At 36.3% G+C, this 12593-nt stretch overlaps 1 protein-coding gene across 3 annotated transcripts in view; it reads left to right on the top strand.

Annotated features, from left to right (window-relative positions):
* ASXL2 (ASXL transcriptional regulator 2) overlaps positions 1-12593 on the top strand; it is a 170599-nt gene that overhangs the window by 59247 nt on the left and 98759 nt on the right. For all 3 annotated transcript variants that reach the window (XM_043982493.1, XM_043982494.1, XM_043982492.1), the window contains exons 2-3: positions 8752-8834; positions 11218-11220. In XM_043982493.1, the coding sequence (XP_043838428.1) occupies positions 8752-8834; positions 11218-11220 (86 nt within the window). The remainder of the gene's footprint in view (positions 1-8751; positions 8835-11217; positions 11221-12593) is intronic.

Here is a 12593-nt window from a genome sequence, read left to right as displayed (position 1 = left end):
TCAGGAGGACCTGAGTTCAAATCCGGCCTCAGAGACTTAACACTTACTAGCTGTGTGACCCTGGGCAAGTCACTTAACCCCAGTTGCCTCACCAAAAAAGAAAAGAAAAGAAAGAAATGTATGGCATTTTGAGAATTACATTAAATCTATAAATTAATTTCAAAAGTATTGTTATTTTTACTCTGCTGAAAAGATCAAACTATGAACATTAAGTATTCAGTTTTTAAAATTTTAGTTATGAGAATTTTGTGGTTGTATTTATAAGGGTTACAACTGTCAAATATTTTTTGGCCGTATGCGGGGAATTTAGATTGAATTTCATCTAAAAATGAGGATGGTTTTTGTTACTTGATCTTGTATCCTGCTGAATATGTTATCTTAAATGTTTTTGTTGAACCCATTGGATTTTCTAGTTGTCTTGTGAGGCAATGAGGGTTAAGTGACTTGCCCAGGGTCACACAGCTATTAAGTGTCAAGTGTCTGAGGCTAGATTTGAACTCAGATCCTCCTGAATCCAGGGACAGTGCTTTATCTACTGTGCTACCTAGCTGCCCCTGCATTGTTATCTATAAATATATTTTGTATTTTGATTTCCCCTGTTAATCCTCCAATATAATTTTGCTCTCATTGTAATGGCTAATGTTTCTAATATGTGAGAGATATTGAACCCATTTTCTCAAATTTTTTATAATGTTGCTATGTTCAGATTGTTTATTCGTTTGGGATTTGTCTTACTATAAGGAGGTCAGTGGGGAGGAGGAAGATACAGAAAAGGACACTGAGAAGGAACTATCAAGTAGTAGATAAAACTAAGAAAACGTGTTAGGGAAGAGAAGAGAATTCTCTAAAATGGGAAGGATGGTAGTTAGAAAAGTTCATGAGAACTCAGAAAAGAGAATGATTGAGAAAAGGCCATTGGGTTTGGGATTATTAGATTAAATACTTTAAATATTTTAAAATGTTTCTTTGTTGTATGCATATTTTTTTTTGTTAGGACTTTATGCAGTTTGAATTTCTTACCTAAAAATTTTCTAGCTTCTAGGGATCCTGTTTCTTGAGTATAAGTTACCAGCAGATGGTGCTCTTGCTGGTTATTATATCCGGGGCTGTCATCTACCTGATGTCAATGTTGAAACTCCACAAACCTTTAACTTAGGTACATTCTAGTCTTTTATATCTTTATAAATCCACTGTTGATGACAAATACTTAACCCTAGAACTTGTAGTTATAATTTTTAATTACTATGGGGAGCAAAAATCTTTTCTGGAGTTAGGATGTGCTCCCTCCTCCAAGTTGACACATTTTAGCATTTAGAAACTCTGTTTCCTTAATATTTACCCTGAATTGGGAGAGAGATATTTAATTGTGGCATTCTCTAAAACTGCATGAATACATGCAGTTTTGTTTCTGTGCTGCCAGCCAGCAGATCCACTTAGTAGCCTATTTCTGTAAGGATGGTACTTAGCCCTCGTTTAGCCAAAACTAGTTGTCTAGGCCATAGCTGTGGAAGCAGAGTCTCCTTTCTTTGTTGTCTTCCTATTCTGTGAGCTTTTTCCTTTGTCAAAATGGGGAGGCAATGGTATTTGTGGAGACTTGGGCCCTAATTATGTTTTGGTTTGGTTCCTTTCCATGGTAACACCTGTGATTTAGGGATAACTTTTCTAAACCTGATTATTTGGCGATTTCAACACTTTCTGAATAAAGAAATAGTTCAGTACAAGACTGGCATTCTCCTATTTTGGAGAGGCGTTTTAAAGTTTATTCTTTTTCCCCTTTTGTCAAGAAAACCTTTCCAATGCATCATTTGAAAATACTGCACACAGAATGCAAGCTGATGTCTTCATAGTGGAAAATACATTTTTCTTATTGACAAAAAAAAAAAAATCTAGATTCATGTGTGCAGAAAAACGTGAATTATCTATTTTTGCTTTCTCAACAGCCAAAATATTTTGACGGCTTTGGTTAGATTTTTTTGCCCTTCTCTATCCTTTTAAATATGAGTTGGACCTTGTATGGTGGTGTTCACTTTTGTCCATTAAACCAGGGACAGATTCTCAATCTAGGAGAAGCAGGCTGATGGCTTTTCCAGTTGTTGGTTAGTGATAAGTTATGGAGGTGGAAATGTGTAGTATGTTTCAGCAGTAGTAAAAAGCAGTGATAGAAGTACTTATGAATGAGACACTTGAGGAGAAGGAAAAATTTCATGGAAGCCCTGATTGGTAGCTGCATTTATGTAGTTTTTGTTTTTTTGTTTCTTTATCTGACAGGGTTCTAAGCAAAAGATGCACTGGGGGCAGAAACAACAATTAGATTATGGTAAATATGAGTTTATTCACTCTTAGAAAGGATGGTGCCTGTAAAAATGTTTCAGGTTTGAGTCTTAGGACATTATAGAAAAGGAATAGCTATGAATGATTTGTTGAGTACCGATTGTTTTTGAGGTTGGAGTCTTTGTATATTGGGCACCACTGGCACCATTGACACTTATGAGGATATTCAGGGGGGCGCAGCGATGAGGGTTAAGTGACTTGCCCCCAGGGTCACACAGCTAGTAAATGTTAAGTGTCTGAGGCTGGATTTGAACTTAGGTCTTCCTGAATCCAGGGCTGGTGCTCTATCCACTGCACCACTTGGCTGCACCCCTGCTATTCAATCTTAATACCTAGTATTATAGTTTTTCAGCTATTCCCTGAGTGGTGGGCACCTGCCTTATTTTATTTCCAGGTCTTTGCTACAACAAAAAATGCTGCTTTAGATATTTTTAGTTCACTTCTGGGTTTTTAAAGGCCTCCTTTACCTCCCTCCCCCCCATTATTAAGTTAGTAATATGTGTTTGAGGCTACAAGAAATGGTGTTTTATTTTTGTAATACTGTAGCAATGGGCTAAATGATAAGACTAGAGAAAGAACATTAGAGGTCAGCATGATAAATGAGTAAATATTGGACCTAGATTTGGTATTTTTAGAGGTAATTTGTAGATTGTCCTTTTTTTTGAGGAGTTTAACTTGGGAGTAGAGAAATATTTGGTGATATTTGAATCTCTAAAGAGAGGTAAACATGAAATTTTTTTTTAGAACACAGTGATGTGTTAAATAAACTCAAGTGATAATTGCTTATTGATCTAAAGACAGCAAGGGATATTGAGGATGATTTGTTGATTGACAATATCAAAAACTTACCTCCACTTTCCCACCTCCAGTTCATATATCAACCTCTTAGGATAGAGTTATGATTGTCCCTTTTTCTAGAGACACTGCTCTTTTAAGTTTATAAGCAGTCCCTTACCTACTAAATGTTACGTCTTTTTCTTTGACCTGACTTTCCTGGGCTTTGTTGTTGTTGACCACTTACCTCCTTTGACAGAATTTTAAAAAAAAAGAGAAGGGATTGATTTCTTTTGATCTACTTCTTATTCATTTCTTTCCAACACCAGTTATGAATCATAGAATCTTAAAGACTGAGCCCAATGTTTTCATTTAAAAAATAAATTTTATTATTACCTTTTTATTTCTCAGTTATTTTACTTCTCCTCCCCTTCTCCTTTCCTCACCTCCTCAGTCTCTTCTCTCTTCTTCTCCCAGAAAAACATCTTTTATAAAAAAGAGGGAAAAAAGTAATTCAGCAAAACCAACACATAAAAGTCTCATATACAGTGTCCCACACCCCATGCCTCTCCACCTCTACAAAGAACCCCATCCATCATAGGTCCAGAGAAGGTAAAAGTGTTGATTGCTCAAGTTTGTTTGGAAAGCTGATTGATATGGTAAAACCAAGACTGTTAGGATCTAAGTCTATAGTTAATATCTATGGGTGACTCTTTTTAAAATTTTATTTTTAATTTTTTTCAATTTTTATTTCATAAAATATTTCCCAATTACATGTAAAAAAATTTTAACATTCATTTTAAAAAATATTGAGTTCTAAATTCTCTTCCTTCCTCTTCCCTTTCCTTGAGAAGGCAAGTAATTTGATATCAATTGTACATGTACATGTAAAAAATGTAAAGTCATGCAATAAATGCAACACATATGTTAACCATGTTGAAAAAGAAAATGGACAAAAAACCCAAGAAAAATAAAGTAAGGTAAAAAGTATGCGTCAATGTGCATCCAGGATTCATCATTTTTCTCTGGAGGTGGATACCAGTTTTCATCATGGGTCCTTGGGAATTGTCTTGGATCATTGTCTTGATCAGAATAGCTAAGTCTTTCACAGTTGATCAACCTTATATAATATTTCTATTACTGTGTAAAATGTTCTGATTCTGCTCATTTCACTTTGCATGTGTTCATATAAGTCTTTCCAGGTTTTTCTGAAAATACTCTCCCTGTTCTTTCTTATAGCACAACAGCATTCCATCACAATCATATACCAGAACTTATTCAGTCATTCCCCAATTTATGGGCATCCCCTCAATGTCCATTTCTTTGCTACCACAAAAAGAGCAGCTTTAAATGCTTCTTTTTTTTTCTTCTTTTTTCCATTTATTTATAATTTAATTTTTTCCAATTACATGTAAAAACAATCTTAATGTCTATTTTTTTGTTTTGTTTTGTTTTTGTTTTTTCTTAAACAAATAGGTCCTTTCTTCCTTTTCTTTGATCTTTTAGGGATACAGACCTAGTAGTAGTAGTATTGTTGGGTCAAAGGATACGCACAGTTTTATAGTCCTTTGGGTGTAGTTCCAAATTGTTTAGATTAGTTGGACCAGTTTATAATTCCACCAACAGTGCCAAGTTTTCCACATCATTTGTGTGGAATTTGTCATTTTCCTTTTCTGTCATGTTGGCTAGTCTGATAGGTGTGAGGTGCTATCGTTGACTTTTCACTATAACAGTCCAATTATGAAACTACAGACCTTCTCTGCCACCCCCCATCCCAAGAAATCACACTCAAATTCTATTCTTGACACAATGCCTGCTGTTAGATGTTCTCTTGAATATTCTTTCTACCACATGGTGTTCTTTGAACAGCCGTATTGTGTTGTGGCATGTTTGCCAGTGAACCATGTTTTTTTCCTACATTCTTGAATAACTAAAATCAGATGCCTTTAAATTTATCGTCATAGTATTTGCCATAAGATGTCCTTTTGGATCACCAAGGAAAAATGGTTTTAGGGGTTCTAAAATGTCCATTAGACTAGGGGTCCTGAAAGTCCTTTGCCTTTTGATGAAGGTTATGGGCTCTCTTTCTTTCTTTCTTTCTTTCTTTCTTTCTTTCTTTCTTTCTTTCTTTCTTTCTTTCTTTCTTTCTTTCTTTCTTTCTTTCTTTCTTTCTTTCTTTCTTTCTTTCTTTCAACCTTGTATATCTAGTCTACTGTGCATGAAGCACACACAAAACTGATCAGAATTTCCAGTATGGGTGATTGTGGTGGTGACAAGGTTTTAGGTTTGTTTAGTGCTTTATGATTTTATACAGGTGGTTCACAGAAACCATGTTTTCTATTTGGATTTCAAAATGGGTGAGTACCATGTAATGGTACCTGCTTATTTTGGTAATGATGTTACTTTCATGGCTGTTATACAAACACCCTGTAACCTGTCTAAAATAAAAGCAGTGATTTTACCAAATGAATGATTTTTTTTTTCTTTGAAGATTGTTTATAGGCTATGATGGCTACTCGAAAAAAAGTTGTTTCTGTCTAGAAGTAAGACTAGTGCATTCATTCCATATGTATTATCCAGGTAAAACTTTGAAGGTGTTAATACTACTAACCAGACAAGATCAAAATACAGTATGGAAATAATGAACATAATAATAATAGTTATAGGATCATAGAATCAGAACTAGAAAGGACCTGGAGATCTGGTGTATTACTCTAATTTTACAAATCCTGAAGCTGGGGGGCCCAGAGAGGTTAAGCTGTTTTCTCAAGGTCGCCTCCAGGCAGTATGTAGCAGTTTGAATTTAAACCCATCTTTTCTGTTGCCAAATTGTCATCCCATGGCAACAATTCTATGTCCTTTATATGGCCCAGACATGCCATTTCATTATATAGAAGCTATTCATCAATTGCCATCAAAACCTTTTCCTATCAGAATATCAGAGATTGCAGATGTTTTCATCCTGTGATTGTTTTAAAAAATAGATACTAATTTTAGACATTACTTTATTTCCAAATATATTCTTCAGCCACTTTTGCTCCCCACCAATCCAACCCAGGTACCAGAATAAAAGAGGAGAAAAAGCAACTCAACAAAGTTCTGAAATCAGCCAGGTCTGACACTGTATGCACTGTACTATGCCCATAGTTCCTTGCCTCTGGGAGGAAGGTGCATATTCTGACCTTTTTCTGGGATAAGCTTGGTCATTATAATGACATAGCATGTGTTTTCATTTCTGTATTAACCATTAAGAGGTGAATCAATTTTTGCAGGTTATGTAGAACCCATTTTATATTTACTTCAGTTAATTTTTTTTTTTAAGTCATGTGCCCTGTACTATGCTTTAGGGTGCGCATGCATGTGAGTGTGTGTGTGTGTGTGTGTGTGTGTGTGTGTGTGTGTGTTTGCATACAGGCATACATGTCATGATCTCCACCTTCAGCCATCCTGAAGGCACTGAAGGAAGGACTTTTATTGGCTCTGCCACTCCAAAATTTGATTTGAAGCATTATTTTAAAGTTGTTTGGAGAAGGATGTGGGGAGAGTTCAACTGGGACCCAGCTTGTATGCTGATATTTTGATTTGTGTGGCCCCCCTCACACACATACACCTTGCTATTCCAGTTTATTCCCAGATATTCCTTTTCAATTATGAAAATCCAGCATGAAGATTATTAATGCTTAAATTCTATTAATCACATTTCTCTGGTTGAATTTTATAAAAATAATGTTCTGCAAGAATGCATATATTGTCATAATTCTAATGCTTCTGTTGCAAGTTTAGAGTGGTTTTTTTTTTTGTTTTTGTTTTTGATTTTCAGGGGGGTCAGGCAGTGAGGGTTAATGACTTGTTTAGGGTCACACAGCTAGTAAATGTCAAGTGTCTGAGGCTGGATTTGAACTCAGGGCCTCCTGAATCCAGGGCCAGTGCTTTTATCCACTGTGCCACCTAGCTGCCCCCACAAGTTTAGAGTTTTAAAAGAAGAAATTGGAGACAGGAGTCACTGAAGCCAATGGCAGCATCTTTGTAGTAGAATCTCCCTTCTTTTTTCGCTCATTGATGGTGGTGGTGCATAAAGAAACCAAGATATACTGGTGATAAGACTGAGTACAATGGTTTTGTGCTTCCTTTTATCACAGAAGATATCAGCAGTGGACTTGTAACAATAGCCCTATTTTCTAGGAGATCTGAAAATAGATTGAATCTAGCCTCATCAGTTCTGGTATTTTGGAAACAGTTCAACATATTAGCAAGTCTGTGAAGGTGAGCCAGAAGAAAGAAGCCCCAAAGAAGAGTCATCAATGGTTTGGTGTTGTCTTTGACATCAGACTATTAATGACTTTTTGCACCTCACCATTATACTTTGCAGTCTGCTTTTGCATTCATTATCTCAATGATGTTCTAGTTTTTATTGTTCTTTACTTCTTCAAATGATTTTTAAAATTTATTCATCTATTTGTATGTTTTGTCCTGAGTGTAAGATTCTTGAGGTTAGAGGCTGTTCTTATGCCCCCATAAGTACCTTGAACACGCTAGGTATTTAATAAATGTGTACTGAATGAAATTGAACTGAACTTGGAAAGTCATCTTCAGTTGGAGTGACCCAATAACTTATGCTTGGTCCTAGAATGGTTAAGTGATTTGGATCAAAACATGGATAATTTTATTTAAATATAATTTCTTCTTTTTGTAATGCTATAATATATTTTATGCATTTTAAAACATTCTGAGAAGGGATCCACAGGCTTTACAAGATTGTTGGGGCAGGGTGGGGGGGTGGGGGAGAGGGTGTCCATGACAAACATAAAAGGTTAAGAACCTGGGCTCTAGAGATTGCTTTCTCTATTTTTTTCCCTAATTTTGATAACTAAATTTTATCATAGTGGTGAGGAAGTAAAAGAGGACATTATATTGTGATATATATTATCCATGTTAATATAGAATTATCCATGTTAATATAGAATCCATATTATCCATGTTAATATAGAATTATTCATTTTTATTGAATTAACTGATTTCACTGGTGCTTTTTAAAAGGATTCTTGGCTTTTTAATAGGTTAGAAAGGTATATTTGTCAAGGCTTGGTTGTGTTTCTTTTCTCTTTCTTTTTTTTTTTCCTTCGGTGTGGGACAATGAAGGCTAAGTGACTTTCCCCCTGGGTCACACAGCTAGTAAGTGTCAGGTGTGTGTGGCAGATTTGAACTCAGGTCCTCCTGAATCCAGGGCTGGTGCTTTATCCACTGCACCACCTAGCTGCCCCATGGTTGTGTTTCTAACCAGAGAGAAACTGTAATTGGATAGCATACTGATTTTCAATTCAATAGGCATTTGTTATGTGCCAGGCACCATAATCAGTACATTTTTTTTCCATTTTCTTAGCTTGGAATTCATTGGTTTTTGTTTTTGTTTTTAAATTCATATGAACAGTTGGGTTTCTAGTTTTGCTTTCTATACCATATTTTGTTGTGTTTGATATTGGATGAGGGACGATACTAAAAAATCATGTCTCATCCTTTTTATTTATTTTTCTTTTTAGTCCAACAAACATACTTGTTCGTTCAAAATTCCTCTGTTTTTATTGAATAGATAACATAGTTAAATTAAGAAACAAGCAATTCATTTTTATGTGTTTTTTCTCTCTCCAGGTCCTGGAGAAATATCCCAATACACCCATGAGCCATAAAGAAATTCTTCAAGTTATACAGAGGGAGGGATTAAAAGAAATCAGGTGAGTTATTTAGATGATGCCTCAAAGTAAATAACAGTGTTCTCTAAGCATGGCCTATGTATGATCAGTTCAGTGCTTCCTCACTCATCTTGCTCTTACAGATACCTCAGTAACTGAAGAAAACCATTTTATTGAAGTATAGTAATGGTTATTCATGGTAACTGAACAATCAACAACATATTCTATAATGTTAACCATTTTCTGTTCAGTATGGCAGGGAAGTTTGATGTGTTTTTAAAAAATTTCCATTATGTGTGAAAACATCTTCATTTTCATTTATTTGGAAAATACATGAGAAACAACACATTGGTGATAGGAAAATTAAATGTTAATGTATACCGCAGAGTTTACTTCTCTCCTGTAAGCCACCTTTTTCTTTTCTTTTTTTTTTTTTGCGGGGCAGTGGGGGTTAAGTGACTTGCCCAGGGTCACACAGCTAGTAAGTGTCAAGTGTCCAAGGCTGGATTTGAACTCAGGTACTCCTGAATCCAGGGCCAGTGCTTTATCCTCTGCGCCATTTAGCTGCCCCCATAAGTAATATTCATTTAACTTTTTTTTTTTTTTTTTTTGCGTGGCAATGGGGGTTAAGTGATTTGCCCAGGATCATACAGCTAGTAAGTGGCAACTGTCTGAGGCCAGATTTGAACTCGGGTACTCCTGAATCCAGGGCCAGTGCTTTATCCACTGCGCCACCTAGCTGCCTAGCTTCCTTTTCTATATAATCATTTTGTCAGGCCTGCTTCTAAAGAAATAACATTTACCTTGGTTTTCATTTTCTCTCAGTTTAAAAGTAATAAAAACAAACAAAAGTGCTGATGAACTTTCCTTTACAAAGCATATGAATTGCAGGAAAATGGTGTTTAAATTTTCATAGAATTGAAACTTAAAGACTCTTGTAACAAGTTTTTTGGTTTTTTTAAGCAGTGATCCTTAATTTATTTGTTCTATAAACCTGAATTTTCATAGATAAGAAAAGCTTCTTGCAGAATTTGCTATAATGAAAAAATTTTAGATTTGGACGAATAAATGGGGCAAGAGAACAAATCTTCCTGAATGAAACCATTTTCCTTCCTTTTTTTTTTTTTTTTTTTTTTTTTTTTTGTGGCAATGAGAGTTAAAAGTGACTTGCCCTGGGGCAGCTAGGTGGTGCAGTGGATAGAGCACTGGCTCTGGAGTCAGGAGTACCTGGGTTCAAATCCGGCCTCAGACACTTAACACTTACTAGCTGTGTGACCCTGGGCAAGTCACTTAACCCCAATTGCCTCACTTTAAAAAAAAAGTGACTTGCCCAGGGTCACACAGCTAGTGTCAAGTGTGTGAGGCCGTATTTGAACTCAGGTCCTCCTGAATCCAGGGCCAGTGCTTTATCCGCTGCCCCCTATTTTCCTCCTTTAATAGGGTTGTTTTCTTTAGAGATTAGAAAGAAGCAATAGAGGTGATTGATCTTGATGTCGATGAAGCTTTTGCTTCAATTCTCTATGTGTAATTTAACATATGATGGTGCATATGCTAGAAAGGAGAATGCTGTTGGTGTGGTCAAGTCAGATTTCATTGAAGCTCTGTGACTTCAGCTTGTTACACTGGTTTTCCAAACAAACAGGAAAGGAGAAGAGAAATAAAAGGAATATAGGAAATGTGACACATATAAAGAAACTCGAGAAATAAGGTACAATACAGTAATTTTGAAATGTTGAAAATAGTAACATTTTCCACTTACTGACATTAGTTTCATTAATAGCCTATTCCTGGTTTAGTCTTTGCTATTTTTCATAGCTATTCTTTTGGTTGAACGGTCATCTTCAGAGAATAATTATGATTTGTTTTACTGTTGCCAGGGATCTAACAAATGGTACTGCTGAAAAGCAAAGAATTAAAGGAAGGCTGGGATTTCTAGTTTAGGTGCCTGAGCTACCTTCTGTAGGGAGGTGAAACTATTCCCTGTCCCCTTTCTCTACCAAAGGTAGATGTTCTTTGTTCTAGAAGAGAGATAGTAAAAAATTGATAATGGGGGATAGAAACACCCAAGATAAGTAGGGGGAAGAAATCCAAGATACAAGTAGGGTTACAGTAGGAGAAGTTTCCCCTTGAAGACTTCAGATACCCAGGTTTACACAAATCATACTGCAAGGTAATAAAAGAATTGATGGTTGTTATTGCTGAGCTACTCTTAGTGACTTTTTTTTGGGGGGGGGGTGTTTTTTTTTGCGGGGCAATGGGGTTAAGTGACTTGCCCAGGGTCACACAAGTGGCAAGTGTCTGAGGCCGGATTTGAACTCAGGTACTCCTGAATCTAGGGCTGGTGCTTTATCCACTGTGCCACCTAGCCGCCCCCTTTTAGTGACTTTTGAAAGAATTTGGAAAATGGGAGGAGAATGGCTCACAGAAGGTTAAGTGTTGTCCACTTTCCTGGCTAGGGAGCTAGGGAGAAAGAAATCTGTAAATAAGTAAATTTAATTTTGATACCTGCTGATTTAACATTTTTAGTTAATGATCAATGGCATAGATAGGCAGAACCAGTAACAATAAGTAGAAGATTCTAAGAGGCAAATTTAGACATTTAAAGAAAAAAATCCTATCAATTAAAGCTGTCTGAAAGTGTAGTGTACTGTCTTTAGATAGTGAATCTCTCATAACAGATATCTTCAAGCAGTTAACTACTTTTAGGTTTTCTTTAGGTGTAGGTTGAACTAAGTGGTCCCCAAAGTCTCTTTCAACACTGAGGTTCTGTGATTTTCAGTGATGACCTCCAGATCTAGTAGTGAGATATTTTGGAATGATTCACATGAAATACATTAGTAGGTACATTATAAATTCATGATATCAAACCTCTACTAGGCCCTTTTAGTTCTTCCTAATTGATTCCCAATTTCATTCCCACAGAAGCTATTCCAAATCCTCTTCTAGCCTTTACAAATTTCCTTTTTTCCCTTCTCTCAGCTGATGAGGGTCTTACCCCTTACTTTACTGGGGGGAAAAAGAAAACATTCAATGTGAACTCTTCCCCCACCCCCTTTCTCTTCATCTCAGAACACCTTGACACCATCTTCTACTCTCTCCTCCTTCCTTCTAGTGCTGCAGTTCTTGTCATTGTCAAGTCCAGCTCATACACTGTATACTTGATCTTTGACCTTACTGTCTTCCCCAGTAAATTGTCGCTTCTGCCATCTCCTCCCCACCTCATATCTTCAGCCTCTCCCTGTCATCTGCTTCCTACCTTAGTATCTTCAAATATGCCCATCTTTACCCAGCTTTAAAATGTTCCACTAGACATTACCATCCCCTCATATTATTGTCCTATTTCTCTCCTTCCTTTCTCAGCCAAATTTATTGAAAAAGCTGTCTGCATTCGTTGCTTTCACTTCCTCTCCTCTCACAGAGCTTTGTAGGCTGCCTTTTTGACCTTATCGCTCAACTAAAATTATTATTTTGAAAGTTACCAGAGATCTCTTCATTTCTAAATCTGAAGGTTTTTTTCTCAGTCCTAAATCTTCTCAATCTTTTTGCTTTCATCTGAAAATGCTGACAGCTATTTCCTTTTGAGTACTCTCCCATGTCTTTATTTCCAGCTCTTGTCTCTCCCTTGAGTTTCAATCCCACAGTCACCATCTTGCCCACTGGACAGTTCACACCTAGTATGAAATAATCCCTCATCCCTTGCCTGAATTACAACAGCCTTCTTGTTGGTTTCTGTGACTAAAATATTCTCTCTGTACTTCAGTACATACTCCACATGGTTTTCCTTAAGCATAGATCTAATCG

This window comes from Dromiciops gliroides, chromosome 2 (assembly GCF_019393635.1).
Source record: "Dromiciops gliroides isolate mDroGli1 chromosome 2, mDroGli1.pri, whole genome shotgun sequence".
Classification (NCBI taxonomy): domain Eukaryota; kingdom Metazoa; phylum Chordata; class Mammalia; order Microbiotheria; family Microbiotheriidae; genus Dromiciops; species Dromiciops gliroides.
This window is presented reverse-complemented; position numbering and strand designations above follow the sequence as displayed.